The 16,090-nt window shown below is 43.3% G+C and overlaps 1 protein-coding gene across 1 annotated transcript; it reads left to right on the top strand.

Annotated features, from left to right (window-relative positions):
* Window positions 1–3,688: 3,688 nt before the first annotated feature.
* On the top strand, window positions 3,689–15,386 carry LOC119163473 (regucalcin-like). Its single transcript, XM_037415478.2, has 5 exons — window positions 3,689–3,983; window positions 6,944–7,132; window positions 8,945–9,163; window positions 10,119–10,265; window positions 15,089–15,386. Exons 1-5 carry the CDS (start codon window positions 3,830–3,832, stop codon window positions 15,292–15,294), a joined length of 915 nt encoding a protein of 304 aa, XP_037271375.2. The 5' UTR covers window positions 3,689–3,829; the 3' UTR covers window positions 15,295–15,386.
* The last annotated feature ends 704 nt before the right edge of the window (window positions 15,387–16,090 follow it).

The following is a 16,090-nucleotide window of genomic DNA, read 5'->3' as shown; positions in this document are numbered from 1 at the left end:
CATTCTCAGATCATTAATGGTAATCTGCCACTAACCCTCAATAGAAAGGTATATAACAGGTGCATCTTGTCGGTAATTACCTATGGAGCAGAAACCTGGGGGATTACAAAGAGAGTCTAGCTGAAGTTGAGGACGACGCAGCGAGCAATCATAAGGAATTGTTAGGTGTAACCTGAAGAGAAAAGAAGAGAGTAGTGTGGGTCTGGGAACAAAGCAGGGTTAAGGACATCATAGTTAAAATCAAGAAAGAGAAATGGAAATGGGGCGGGCATGTAGCACTCAGGCAGGATGACCGTTGGTCATAAAGGGTGACTCACTAGATTCTCAGAGAAGGCAAATGCACGAAGGGGAGACAGAAGATTAGGTGGGCAGAGGAGATTAAAACATTCACATGTATAATGTGGCAATAGAAAGCACAACACCGGGTTGATTGGAGGATTATGGGAGAGGCCTTTGCACTGCAGTGGGCGTAGTCGGGCTGATATAGATGAAGATGACTGCACATTTTGTATTATTGTTTGATGTGAGTATTGACATGCCAAACTGCTGCTGTAAGACATGTTCCTTCAGTCTTATGCCTGCATAGAACTGCTTTCATAGAGTTTTGTCGTTCATTCACAATCGCAGTGCTGTAAAAAAATATTAATGTCATTCTGTGGTTGTAGACCTTTTTATGCTCAAATAATTCAGTTTATACAGGGGCCTTTCTGTCATATGTGAAACCCACCACTGCAAATAGGACCTTAGTAACCCCCCCCCCCCCCCCCCCCAAAAAAAACAACAACATTAGGATGGAACTTTAGGTGAAGTTGAACTGACTACTAGCTTTTTATCAGTTTGTATAGTATTTTGTAATTTACATTTTATTTAATAAAGTGAGTCTTCTAACAAAAAGAAAAGGCTTGTTTTTTGGAGGACTCTATGAAGTTTTAAATTATTTTCTGTTGGCACTTTATTTTGATGTTACTGCAACATATTGTCTAAGGGCAGAAATTTATTACTTCATATTCAGTGCTCACAGAATGAGGCTTGTTAATTTAAGGCCAAGTAATGCACAGGCTTTTGTTATCACAGCTTTCATCAGCGCAGTAATGAAAAAATCCTTGAACAGTGAATGTTACTGGTCAAGAATGGGGCAGGATTCAAAGATTTTATCAAGGACATTTGGAACTTTTCTATATACATTACGTATATGTTCTCACACATAGAGCATGTGTGTATGTGTATAGTTTGCACAACTCATTCTACAGTACACAAATGAGCTCTTGTCATCATCAACGCTGCCAGCACAAGTAGAGTGCAGTGAAAAGTTTGAGGCATATGTTGGTTAGATGTAAAGGTATGTAACATTTTAGAAGTGAGGCAGCATTTGTATTCCCGGTACATATTTAGCTCGGGCATTCATTTAAGTAAGATAGTGCGCTTTCTCAAAGCTGCGTATAACAAATACGTCGCGTGGCAGAGTAAAGCTGTCAAACCATTATTATGGCTGTATTTGTGTGTGTGTGCGTGCGTGTGTGTGTGTGTGTGTGTGTGTGTGTGTGCACACATGTGAATGCATTCGTGAACATGGCAATATGTATTTTAGTTGTGCTTTTGCTAGGTGCAACTAAAGCTCTCATCACTCCAGTGATTTCATCTACTTGATCAATTTGTGCACTGTCCTGCCATTTTCCTTGTAGCAACTGCCTGAAATATTTGTCATAAATTGTAATTGATGTTCAATGACACTGTCTCTTTTTATTTTTCGAAGCGCTGGAAATCGCATATGAAGTTAATCTTGGTGGCTGAATGGCTACAGTACTTTCTGTTTCTGTTTGGTCAGAACTGGTTCATCTGGGTCTATTTATGTCTCCTGTACTCGTCAGTGTCGCGCACTGCATTTCTCCTTGTGGGACGACAACATTGCGTGAACTTTCTGACAGGTTTGTCAAATATTTAGAGTTATGAAACGTCTTAATAGGCAGTCGCTCTTTAAAAATTGAGGTTACTACTTTTGCACAGTTCCAAGCTCTTCTGCAAATGCTATGGCATAGAATATATTATACTGGTCCACCCCCGCTAATGAAGCCCGACATGGCTGTTAGTGGCTATCGTATTACTAGTGGATTAGGTGGTGATACACTGCATGCTGAAGCAGAATGGGGCCATGGCATAGGAAGAACAAGTTATTTAGCCCAACATCAGTGAAAGTCTATTGCCACTACTTGAAAAAATTGTGTAAAAGAGTGGTATCTTGACTGATGGGAATATAATGTCCCGAAGTAAGGACCACGTAATTCAATGTTGAAAACGGAACTGCATAGCCGTTTAAGATGAGCATGTACTAATTTGGTAGGTAAAGTTTGGCAGGTTTTACATGCACACACACACGTGTGTGCATGCTTTGTATGCATGCAAATTAGAGCCTTGTTGAAATCAAGCATTGTTGACATCAATGGAAGGGCTTATTAAGGGAAAGGCCTCTGAAACTTTATGAAATGTGAAAATTGAAAGTTGGCGTCGACACAAGAGATACAAAGAATCTTCATGACGCCAGTAGCGCGAAAATGTGTGACTTTATACGATGGCGCCATTACGCATGACATTGTCACTTTGTCAAGGAAGGGTGGGGCCATCACGGAGGCAGTACGAAATCATGGCAAGTAGAAAACACTTTTCAGGAAAAGCGACAGGGAAGTACGAACAAATTGGTTGAGAAGAAAAAGACGACTTTCGCTCTCAAAACAGCATGGTGTTGTGTTCCTGCTGTCTTGATTCGTACTGATTTCGAGCTGGTGGATAACGATTTGCTGATCGGCTTAGGCAAATGCATAAGGGTTCCTGTGGGTGTTTTTCCCACAGTTTCTTCCAGCAGCCCTAATCATCAAACTGTCAGAAAGCAACCTTTCCGTTATAGCTGTTTGCATACAACTACCTTTGAGTTTCACCACCATGCTTGCCACAAAGACACACACACACACACGTGTGTGTGTGTGTGTGTGTGTGTGTGTGTGTGTGTGTGTGTGTGTTTAGATTATGAAAAGTCTGCTTTCAATTGCCATAAAAGAGATAGCAAAAAGGTGTACGCTTCTACAAAACTTTATTAGGCTATTTTTCAGTAGGAGACTGATCTTCACCTTGACGATGAAAAAGGTGTACACTTCTTTAAAAAAATCTTAGTTGTTAACGTTTCTATAGGAGACCGATCTTCATCATGGTGAGGAAGATCAGTCTCTGATAAGTAAACAGTTCTTTAAGAAGCTTAACCTTTTTCACACGCATATATATAGGCAGGCATGGTGGCAAAAGTGGCCATAGCATTGCACACAGCGAAGTAGATCCTTCGGGAAAACAGTAACAACGGAAGCGTTTTCTTTTTTTCGACAGTTTACGCCAGAGTCTGCAGCCTTCATCAGGAGTAACAACGGAAGTGTTTTCTTCGACAGTTTCGGCCAGAGTTTGGCCTTCATCAGGAAGAAGCCCGGTGAAAGCCAGAGACTGGTCTAAACTGTAGAAACGAACACTTCCGTTGTTGCCGTTCTCACGGAGTATATGTACCTCACTATACGACAGTGTCAATGTTACTTTAGGACGCTCGGAACGGCCATAGAAAGATAACGTAGTGATAAGATAGGTTCGACTTGGACAGGCTCACCACTCGAAAGGCGACGGCGCAGCACGCCTAGCCCTCGAACCATTTATCGCAGCCGTGTTGCCGTTTTCGCGTCACTCTTCGACGCCCTCATCCTGTTCCTTTGTGAACGCGCAGTCGGGACGTGCTTCCGCGGTTAGCACGACAGCGGAATTTAGCGCAGAGCGGTCTTTGCCGGTTGCATAGCCGTTGGACATGTCGGTGTCGGCAGCCTCCATACGGCGCTCCAACCTAGGCGAGGGACCTCACTGGGACCCTGCGTCCAAGACACTTCTCTACGTGGATGCACCTGTGGGAGACCTGTGTCGGCTGGACGTCGTCACCCGAGACACGACGGGAGTCCACTTTGGTATGTGCATGAATTCTCATACTGACAGTTTTAGACGCCTGGATACGTACCTGCACCTTGAAAAAAAAGTATAGCATACTTTCGTTTTCACGCCTAAGGAGCGAGCACACATATCGGCGTAATATGGACTCAGACTCGATGAAAGGCAACATTGTCATTAGAGTTCAGGGTCGTCGCGACGTGGCGTGGTTATATCGAGTGATGTCACATACCGGTGATTACACTAAAATTTTGATGTCGGGTTTGAGGAGTTTCAGTCGGACGCGCTTACTGGCGTGGCTGGTTGGGGACGCGGGTGGAGGGGATCGGTTCAAACCTACTTAATATATTTTATTGCATGCGTTTGTATGTGTTCGTGCATATACATGCAAGCAAAACTGAAAAAGTCCGAGGGTTTGAAACCCCAACCCTCGCCCCCCTTGGCTACAGACCTCCCTCGCCTAGAAAGTTTTCAATTTTGCATCAGTATATGATGCACGCACACGTAGGAACATATCCCTATAGGTGGTAGAAACCTCTCTTTCCTTCCTCCGACAAAGTTTTTTTGGCTACAGCTATAAACGTGCGGATCCAAACATGCGTTGTCCGAGCGTCCTAATCGTCCCCTAAAACCTTATAGGGTCCCTTACTAGAACCTGTGTATGCAGCGCCATTGGGTGTCACACGAAGCATATCTCGTAAAAATCTATATATCTTTTTTGCCGTGATACTTCCACTCATGCGTGCACGTGAGGCTATTTAGGGAGAGGATGGTGAAGGACGTATCAACCACTGTGGTCGCAACGAGATAAGATTAGCACGAGTGGACCTGCGACCGAAGCAGCCCGCCCGTAGTTCACGACTATACACTCTGAGGCCGCACCAGTCGCATTCCGTATATGAGTTGGAATGCTAGGTAGCGAACTAAACTATTCAGTCAGAATAACAGTCAGAATAACAAAGAAAACATTAAAAATAAAAATCAAGAAAGAAATGCGACAAACAATCAAATAGAAAGGTATATAGTTGTGACCCTAAAAGAACGTGGTGAAAAGTGTAAAATATTGAAGGTGAGCTCAAGGAACTTAAAATAAACTAAAGTTCAATATTGAATCTGTGAGCTTCAAGTATTGTTAAGGTTGAAGGCAATCAGTTCCAGAGTCATAATGCAGGAAAATGTAAGGCATGTTTGCCGTGGTGCGATGGCTAGGTAAAAAAGAAGTTCAACTTTTATTTTTCAGCAAATCTATAGTATTGTTAGTTTCAACAAATGATGTGTCTCTCAGTGGTGTATCCAGCGACAGAGCTTTTTTGGCATACTAAGCCCGTGCCTCCCCTCCCTCTCCAGAAACTTTTTTTGCCTGCGCATACAAGCGCAAAGTGACCATTTGCCTGTCCGGTGCCCATTTCAGATATCAAAAAGGTGCCCCTCACTGAAAAAGAGTTTATGCCTACTGACTCGCAGGTCGCGGAATCAAATTACGGCTGCGGCGGCTGCATTTCCGATGGTGGCGGAAATGTTGTAGGCCCGTGTGCTCAGATTTGGGTGCACGTTACAGAACCACATGTGGTCGCAATTTCCGGAGCCCCCCACTACGGTGTCTCTCATAATCATATAGTGGTTTTGGGACGTTAAATCCCACATATCATAATCAGTTTATGCCTACTCCCCTGTCTGTGGAATTATGGGTATTTGGAATATTAATTATTGTTTAACACGTGGGGACAAGGACCTCACAGAACAAAAATTGAGCTCGGTCCTCAAGATCTCGTCGTATCAGTCAAATTTGGGCGGTCCAGATAGCCTGGAATGCGGTAGTTTAGCCTGCGATGCTTTAAATAAAGTACCGAACCCTATAAATAAAGTAAAATAAAAAGGTGAGGTTATATTAAGCAAGATAAGATATGGATGTGTACGTAATCATCCACTCGTGCTAATACTAGACGTGATGAAAATCTTATTAGACAAATTACTCGATTTTGAACTACCTGACAAGTAGTTTGGGGACTGTTATGTGTGTTTCGCCGTAATTTTCGATCGAGGTAGAAATTCTCGCGGCCCGTGTACTTTGATTCATGAACCCCAGGTGGTCAAAATTTCCACTACGGCGTCTCTCATACATATCGCCGTTTTGGTGGTTGTGGCCTGGTGGGACTTTCGAAACCCTGCAATTATTAACATGAGAGGGGAAATGCACAATACAGTTGCGACAGAATGGAAAAAGAAATATGAACGAGTTCTAATTATTTATTTTATTTTTTTATTTACAAATACTGCATCTTGCACAGCAAGATATTGCAGGAGTGAGTACAACACAAGATAAAATACAATACATCAAGTCACACCAAATCACATTTAGTCGCATTAAATATAACACAAATAAAGTATACACATTGAGTATACACACTGAAGTATACACACTGAATGGGCAGGACATCAGGAAAGTATACACAGCTGATCAGTGAAGAAAGTTTGGCAATTGTTCAACGAATTCATCGTTTGACAGCTCGCGCAGGGAGCCCGGCAGACCATTCCAAATATCAATAATACGTATCCCATAGGCCTTTTTTTTTTACATTGGCGATGCGCAAGTGAGAATTAATAAGGTGGGCAAGTATAGCGCATATAACTAAATACAAATATTAATAGATGTCATAAGGTGATTTTTAACAGAAATGGAGGAAATGCGTACAGGCGATCGCTGTTGCGAAGCAGGAGAGTAGGCAGACATATTTTGGGGGAAAGGGGAGGGGGGGGGCACTTTTTGAAATGCTCGTTTGTCACTCTGTATGCCATGTCAAAACAAATCTCGGGCGGAGGGGGGGGGGGGGGGTGGTACGGGTTCCGGTGTGCCACCACCTGGCTGAACACTTCACCCTGGCTGTGCCACTGTTGCCGCGGAAGTAAAGGTAACATATTTGAAAACGAGAATCGCGAAAGTCGTTTAATAATCTGCTTCTCTTGATTTTTTTTTCTCTAGACGGACTGGTCACCATCGCTATTCCGTACAAATCCGACCCGAACCTGAACGTCATCACGCTGGACAGGGAACTCCGCAAGTTCGACTGGACTACTTCGCACTCCGAAAGGCTCGCTGAGGTGGACAGCGACAAGCCCACAAACAAATGCAATGATGGAAAATGCGACGTCACTGGTCGGCTATGGGTCGGTATGTGCGCGTACTTATATCACACCCATCAATTATTGAAGCAGTCCGCCTCGGTGGAACAGTGCATGGCTACGGGGCTCGGCTGCCGACCCCGGCGATCGCATTTAGATGAAAGCGAAATGGTAGAGTTAAAGAACACCAGATGGTCGAAATGGTCGAAATTTCCGGATCTATCCAACACACACACACACACACACACACACACACACACACACACACACACACACACACACACACACACACACACACACACATATATATATATATATATATATATATATATATATATTAATGAGATCTAACAGACAGTAATGCCAAAGAATGTACAGGGGAAGTTATTAGAAGTTATTAGAAACAATGGAATGTAAATAAGAAGAAAGAAAAGTGGATGAAAAATTAACCAGCCGTGAGCAGGAATCGAACCTACGACCCATCCACTTTTTTTGGGTTTATATGTGAATTAGAAATGGGAGTGTCAGTCAGCGCCATCTATAAGACAAACGACGAGTGTGAACCACTCTGTAATGCGCATGTTTGGCGTCACGTAGCACGTGAGCTTATTACGAGCGGGCAACTGATTAATAGTCCCTCGTATATATATATATATATATATATATATATATATATATATATATATATATATATATATATATATATATATATATATATATATATATATATATATATATATATATATATATATATATATATATATATATATATATATTTAAGATAAACAAGAGTCGAGACTTAGAAACTTCAAAAGTATGAGTCAAGGCAACACGTTCTTGTCACACGGCCTTTTACTGAATGGCGCTTGTATCAGCTGCGCTTGGAGAGCCTTTTCAGTTTAATGGAAAACGTATGTCGATGTGTGTTGTATATGGTTTTAAGGCGTAAAACCGTAGCACCTATTATTATTATTATTATTATTATTATTATTATTATTATTATTATTATTATTATTATTATTATTATTATTGTGTCTACTGCTACTACTACAAATCACGCTGACCTCTCATTTCTTTAAAAAAAATAGTTCACGGTGTCATATCCTGCCCTTTGCTTCTGAGATGTGTAAATTTTCGCATTACGCGTCAGTAAACCAGAAAAAATCAACCATTTCATGTAACTGGCAACTTCTCTCAACACTCTACCGTACACATAATACAATGTATGTAATGTTTTTATCCCAGCTTTGCACTGTGTTAAGATAGTTTTTCGCAATGTACAGATTCTTCCCTTTTCCGTTTTTCAGGAAGCCTTCCACATGTTGTGTATATTCCTCCTTGTTTTTTTACTGTCATTCTATGATTATAGTCTTGTCTGTTATTCTTTCCATTTTAAGCTGATTTATTTTTGTATGTGCGTTCTCGCTCTTTTTCTTTGACCTTTTTATTTTTTTATTTTTTTCTCTAAATGGTGCTGTATTGTTTATTTTTATTGTTTTAATTTTGCGTGCGCCTGCACTAAGACCTCGTGACTGTTCAAGGGCGCGTTAAATAAATAATTGATTGATCATTATTATTATTACGAAAGATAATCGCGAGCTGGGCTAGTAGGTGGATGTTCATCGCGGAACAGAACTAATAGCAGTACAGAGTTAAAACACAAACAGTAGAAGGAAGAAAAACACTGCGGAGTTGTTTTCTTTTACTGCCAGTATCATACCTGCGTGGCCCTGATAGCTGTTCCACGATTATTAACAATATTTCGATATGCATCATTCATGCTCGAAGTTACGAAATTACGAGCACATTACTTGGATATTAAAGCTATACTGCTTACTTCATGGTTCTCCTGTTCGTTAAGGAACGACCGGCAAGCACAACGACGGACAGTTGATCGAGAAGGAGAACGGTTCCCTGTTCAGCGTCGACCCGGCAACGTTGAAGGTCACCGGCCACGTGAGCAAGGTCAACCTGTCCAACGGCATGACCTGGTCACCGGACAATCGAAGCATGTTCTACGTCGACTCGTTCGCGCGTAGCGTCTACTCGTTCGGCTTCGACGCCACCAGGGGCACGCTGTGTGAGTATTCATCGGCGCGTGGTCAATATTGCCGGTCAACTGACCCGCACTTCTTTACTTTTCGGGACAAATGTTTTCGTGGCAACCACCCTGGTATTCGATATACTCTATGAGAGCATTTATTTCTGTAACCACAGACGTGCGCATGGAGCAGAAGGCAAGGGACAGGCCCCCCTTAGTCACATAAGAGGCGGGGAGGGAAAGGGGGTAAGGTCTGCCCCATAAAAAATAGCCCCCCCCCCCCCCTCTTGAAGTGGAACCCTGGGCAAGCCCATATGGAACGGTACTGATAGCTCAGAGAGTCACTAGGGAAACCGAGCTATATATGAGATCAAATACGAAGAAAGTTTAGCGGAAAGCAGTTACAGTAAGCTGATGAGGCACCAATCGCAGTGTGTGTTTTCTGCAGAACGTACTGCATGAGGAAAGCGCGCGGAATGCGAACACACGTATTGTTGCTTGCTACGCCCCCTACATTTTGATACTTGCGCTGTGGTCACAGCGTTTATACTCTATTGTTATGGTGACATTAGTTCGCGGTTATTATCGCATTAGTGCTACATTTCTGTGGCAACTAAAAACAATTAGCCGACCATATTACATTACCAAGTCAACTACTGGCGCTTTGTTGCGCGTGGTTTGCGTCTTTAAAAGGTGTAATCAAGTCTGCCACTGGAGATTATTGATGGATTTGGTATTAAAAATAGAAGCTCTGGTACATATATGGAAGAGTAGAGTCATTCCTCGGCCGAGTTTGTGATAAACGCTATAGAAGTTAACTGCGCCGAACGACATGAAATCAAAAGAGGCGAAGGCAACAATTAAACTTCTGAAGTCGCAATTGTTATTTAGCACTCCTTATTTTGTCTGCGTTCGTATTCTCTATTATGTATTGCCCTGCGCTCCGAAGGTTTCACATGTATAAGCGCTTGTTTTTTACCCTTCGCTTTTGCAGCAAACAGACAGGTGCTGGTGGACTTCAACGCAATGGAAGAGTACAAAGACTGCGGATATCCCGACGGAATGACCGTGGACACGAATGGCAAGCTGTGGCTTGCCTGCTATGCCGCAGGAAGAGTCATCAACATTGATCCCGAAACAGGTGAGTGTATATACGCGTAATCGCTGCAGAACCGCCACCTAATGATGAACGTCATTAGCGTTCTTTTCTTTTTAGTCTTTCCGCTATTTCCGGTATCGTAAAGGCGTTATAGGGACCGCATACAGTCGAGTTTTCTAGTGCGAGAGCAGTGCCCGAACACAAAGCTTGGTGGATAAAAAAACAACAACAACAATGAGACGGGATCGGTCAAAATGGAACGTGATGAATGGGCAGATTCATGGTGACGTGTGAGGGTCTGTTTTTTTTTTTTCGTGCCCTAACGTCAGTGAACTGGTTAAGGGGCAGTGTGAGCGGAGCGCAGCCACCTCTTATTAGTCGACTGTGCCTATATAGCGTATGCCATAGCTGCCGCCCCGTAAAATAGTGCCAGATATGGAATCTAAAAAAAAAAACAGCTAACAACCACATAATCTACCTCCTCCGAGATTTCGGGGGCACTCATTACCACTCACAAAACCTGCCGCATCGACTATTCGCACAGATCGGCGCTGAATCGACACGAATACTTTGCTTTGTCAAGCCGGAAGTTCTTCGGCTTGACAAAGCTCCGGTCCCCCAGGCAGACAGTGGTGATGTATGTTTCAAAAACTATAGAACAGAGTGTGTTACAAAGTGTGGAGCGTTAGAGAGATCATGGCGTTTCAACTGAATATAAAATAAGCACTGAGATGAAATCCCGTAGCCAGTGAAGGCGCACCAAAAGTGCATTACTCATAATGAAGCTCCGTAGAGGGGCGTGAATTTCTGAGGTCACCACGCACGTATACGAAGCCAACAGGCCAGATCGCTCATCTGAAGGATCCGTCAGCTGGCTAAACCATGTGGTAAAAAAAAAACATTGGTAATGGTATCACTACAATCTTCAGAAGTGTGCATGTGTGCTTGAATTCGAATGATGTTGGCTGCAGTTTTTGTGGTGGGCGGCAAGAATGAGGAAAAGAAGTGCAAAGCGGTGGCGGGGGGGGGGGGGGGGGATTGTTGAAAAATAAGTTTATTTAAAGCAATGCTGACACTAAATTTTTAAATAATGCTAATGACACGAATTTTAAGTATTTTCGTGCAGTCGCTTTTAAATAAATACACACGATGTCGACAAACACACAAAGCAAAATGGCCCCGCCACGGTGGTCTAGTGGCTAAGGTACTCGGCTACTGACCTGCAGGGCGTGGGTTCGAATCCCGGCTGCGGCGGCTGCATCTCCGATGGAGACGGAAATGTTGCAGGCCCGTGTGCTCAGATTTGGGTGCACGTTAAAGAACCCCAGGTGGTCTAAATTTCCGGAGCCCTCCACTACGGCGTCTCTCATAATCATATAGTGGTTTTGGGACGTTAAACTCCACATATCAATCAATCAATCAATCAATCAATCAATCAAAGCAAATCAAAATGGACTCGTAGTGCTTGGAAACGCATTGAACATAGTTTTAATACCAGTACCTTTAAAGTTGAAACAGCAACTTCGATTGCAATATTGAAGGGGCGATTTTGTGGTGACGCGTCAACAAAAGTCTGACGTCACTGAAAGACTTTAACTTGCGACACACAAAAGCGACAGCTGTCAGTTTGCTCTTGGTCGCTCGTGGTTCAAGTGAATGGCGACGAGTCACTTGATTGATTGATTGATTGATTGATATGTGGGGTTTAACGTCCCAAAACCACTCTATGATTATGAGAGACGCCGTAGTGGAGGGCTCCGGAAATTTCGACCACCTGGGGTTGTTTAACGTGCACCCAAATCTGAGCACACGGGCCTGCAACATTTCCGTCTCCATCGGAGATGCAGCCGCCGCAGCCGGGATTCGAACCCGCGCCCTGCGGGTCAGCAGCCGAGTACCTTAGCCACAGACCACCGCGGCGGGGCAGCGACGAGTCAATTGTCGTCCGGAGACTGTAACAGCGATTTCTTCTATTTAGGTTGCGCGCAGGACGCAGATTTCGCAAATCCAGCGAATCGTGTTGACTTGCTGTGATAGTGTCCATTGCGTTGGGGCTGGCTTGCAGACGCTGGGCGACGAAGACGTCAAAATCAACGTAAAATATTTTATGCGTGCATCGGCGTGCGGAAGAGCGTTAATAGTGCGCACCACTTAAACGAAAAATGTCTCTTTTTGGTGTGCCTCGAAATCGTGTCACTGCTCCATTAAATGAATAGCACGGGGTAAATGCAAATAAGGACGAAAGGATGAATGACGTACCTTAAATGTGGGCGTCACTTACAAATTATGCGTGTGCCGGCTGCTTTATCAATTAGTCGTCCCTCCCGTCCACTTCGGTGTGTGTGCGTGTTTAGAGCGTCAGCTTCTGGTGTATACCATATGCACACACTGCAACTGCCGCTCACGGCGCTGATGACTGGTATGAACCGTTATTTAGCCGCAGCTGGGGTCACGTACTATGTTGGCTTGCAGAAAGATAAATGACGTGAAGATTAATGGTGTGCGGAAGGCGTTGATGTGAACCAGACTATAAATATCCAGTCTGCCGGGCTGGGGAAACGTAGCGCGAGAATAATGCGGCACCCATTAGAGGGCCCACATGTGCGTTAACGATGTGAATGAGCGTTTTTTTTTTTGTTAATCTGTATGGAGGCTGCACGAAGCTGACAGGTATAGAGTTGCCAGTACCGCCTATAATAAGTGCATTTGGGCTTACTTTCTTGCCGAATCGCTTATACAGTTCTTCAGTCGCTAGTGTTTTTTTTTTGTTTTTTTTTTGTGGGCAGGCAGGCGGGTGGGCGGACGGATGGATGGAGGGATGGACGCTCCGCTCACTCCGTGGATATACTGTGATTTACGTGGATATACTATGATACAGGAGGGACATTTTCTCAATATAACACTTAAAAGTTTTCTAGAATGGGAAATTCTGTTAAACTTTTGGTTATTCCGGGCTTGTTCAGTGATGAATATTTGCTTTTAGCTCGGTACCATCCGGAAACACTGCCGACAGGTCTCTAGCCGAACTTTTCAGAGGCGAAGGTCATGGGGGTGGATACAGCCGCTCATATTAGTTGGAGCGGTCGCTTGAAGTAAAATCGAAGAGGAGGGGTTTGTTTTTAGTTGCACGAAAATCCCAGCATGGCGTGAATGCTTTTAATGTGTGCTCAAAGTGGTCTCACTAATTTTATCCTAATTGGTGATAGGTGGATGACAGGCACTGCAGAAGGAGGGCGGGGATGTGATCGCTCTTACCACCACCCCCCTCTCCGGATCCGCCACTGGTGAAGGCTCGTGTAGAGCGAGCGCAATCAATCAGTGACACGGAGTGTTATTCTCATACGTCTCATGCGTACTAGCAGGCAATGTGAGCGGCGTGGACGAAATAAAGCGAATAAAGAATATGAAGTGACTGCGCGTTCACTTCGTCATTGCGGCGTTCGCAAAAAAAAAACAAAAAAAACATGCTGCGTTCGCGTGCAAAAGTGCAAAAATGCATCATGCGATGTTCACGTGAAAAAAAAAACAACAGGTGGTATTCGCGTGAAAAAAAGTACATGTGACATTAACATAAAAAAGCACAGCATAGGGCGTTCGCTTTACACGGTTAATTCGGTAAATAGCCGCGCAGGATGACTTTTGCCTTTCAGTCACCTTGGGTTGAGGCATAATTAGGAGCCGCGAGGGATTTTTTGAGTGAACCGGGAATTCGTCTGGTCGAGTAGAGTAGCAGTGGCACACATTCAAGCTGAGAGATTGGCGAAGAGCAGGGTAGTTTTCAAGAAACTTCATAACTCATTAGTTGGCTTACATCTACTAAAAAGACGAACAAAAATAAAATTTTAAGAATAGGTGAATGGGAAAATAAGGATATAAGAAATTAAACGAGTAATACGAACCAGAAAATAAAGCAATTGAGAAAAAAAAGGAAATCACGAGGAAAGATGTCTATTGCTTTTATGTCCGAACATTTTAGTGAACCTCCTTGAAGGCGTCGGCACCCTGTTCTTCGCCTTTCTTGTCAAGCTTGCTCGCTTTTTCTCTCTTTCAGCAGAAGCAAATAAGTGAGTGAATGTCGAGTAATTCTAAATAAATTATAATTCTAATTAGTAATTCTATTAAATTCTAATTCCACGGTGCGTACTCTAGCGTACAGGATTATCATTCGCCCAGTGTTAGAATATGGAGTGATTGTTTGGGACCCCTTCACTAAAGCTAACATAACTGAATTGGAAAACGTGCAGAAAAAGGCAGTCCGCTTTATCTTTAATAGCTTTGGACGCACCTCTATAACTGAACTCCTACATCGTGCCAATGAGCCTTCAGTTACCAAAAGAAATCGTTTAATACGACTGCAATTTCTTTACCAAATAATTAAAGGGCATTACAAGCTTGATGTTTCCAATATCGTTTCCTTTTCTTCTGGGCACGCCACCCGCCAAAGGCATCAACTTACAATAACCCCTTTCCGGTCCCGAAATAACTGCTTCAAATATTCCTTTTTCCCTCGTACAGTAACTCAGTGGAATGGACTAACTAATAACCAAGTGATGGAGCCGTCCTTAAAGTTGTTTGCAGCAAATTTGACTTGATTGTTCACATCATGCCGTTCTATTTTTTGTTTGTTTGTTTGGTTTATGCATTCTTGAGTGCCAACATTGTGAAAATTATATCTGTAACCACCCTGCTAAAATCTGTGTAATAGGGATTGCAGTATGAATAAATAAATAAATAAATAAATAATTAAATAAATGGAATTTACATCCACGTTTACAAATATGCTGCTCAGTCTTGGTTCAATCCCTCCATCATTTGGCCTTGCTTGCTTTCGCTGTCTCCTAACGCAACGCCCTATTCGTCCACAGGAAAGCTGCTCCGGACCGTTCCTCTCCCTGCGTCGAACACCACGTCATGCTGTTTCGGCGGCGAGAACTACGACGAGTTGTTCGTCACCTCTGCCTGGAAAGGACTCACGGCGGAAAAGCATCGTGCCGAACCTCTGGCGGGATCAGTCTTCAGGGTCACGGACCTGGGAGCCAAGGGTTTCGAGGCGCACGCCTTCAACCGCTAAGCCAACAATGTGACTAGCTTCCAAATCAGGGAGAGATTATACGTTTTAGACATGAGTAATCTAGTTTTGAATAAAGCACTTGCCTCCAGATATTATCATTCGAGCAAGCAGAAGAGAGCAATCTAAATGGCGTTTTGAGGAGGACAGCGTTGGTGCTATGTAACAGTGTATATAGACAATGTCAGCCAAAATATTGCAATCACTCGTCTATCATTAGCCGTCTGTTGGCAGTGCGCGGTGTGGTGCGGTTGCCATTTCACGCTTATACATCTACTTTCGATTACGATAGAACAAACATTCGCTTAAAAGCGGAAGTCGGTCATCATTGTAGTTACATAATGCCGGTTGAAGGCAGAGGAAGTTTTCTTCACCTTGGTGAGAACATTTTTGATACTGTGGGCATTTAAAGCACGCTTCTTCACCTGTACAAAACCATCATCACCTAGTGTTCTTCACCGTTAGTGAATATGGCCCTTCAGTTGGTTCTGTGCCTCGGAGGTGACTGTTTCTGGCCACGTCTTCCAAGCCTAATAAAGGCGCGTAAATGACTACGTTGCAATACAAACTTTTTAAAAGGGATACTATAGTGAGACAATCAATCGGTTTTTTATTGATAAATTGTACTCAAAAATTACTGTCGATGATTTGCCATCATCCTTTTTAATAACACAGAAGAAAATCAAGATCAAAGTTTTAAATTCCGCGCCAGAATCTCCGCGCATGACGTCCCAAATTTCGATGTGCGTTGTTCGTGTGGTAAAAGTTAATCAACGCTGTTGCCTGAAGCTTGGTATGT

This window comes from Rhipicephalus microplus, chromosome 9 (genome assembly GCF_043290135.1).
Source record: "Rhipicephalus microplus isolate Deutch F79 chromosome 9, USDA_Rmic, whole genome shotgun sequence".
Lineage (NCBI taxonomy): Eukaryota > Metazoa > Arthropoda > Arachnida > Ixodida > Ixodidae > Rhipicephalus > Rhipicephalus microplus.
Note: the sequence above shows the minus strand (reverse complement) of the source record. Positions and strands in the feature narration are given on the sequence as shown.

Excerpts from the sequence above, each read along its gene's own strand:
- LOC119163473 (XM_037415478.2), top strand. The coding sequence starts at position 3,830 with ATGTCGGTGTCGGCAGCCTCCATACGGCGCTCCAACCTAGGCGAGGGA. Across the intron at positions 3,984-6,943 it reads CACGACGGGAGTCCACTTTG|ACGGACTGGTCACCATCGCT; the intron begins GTATGTGCATGA and ends TTTTTTCTCTAG. Across the intron at positions 7,133-8,944 it reads CACTGGTCGGCTATGGGTCG|GAACGACCGGCAAGCACAAC; the intron begins GTATGTGCGCGT and ends CTGTTCGTTAAG.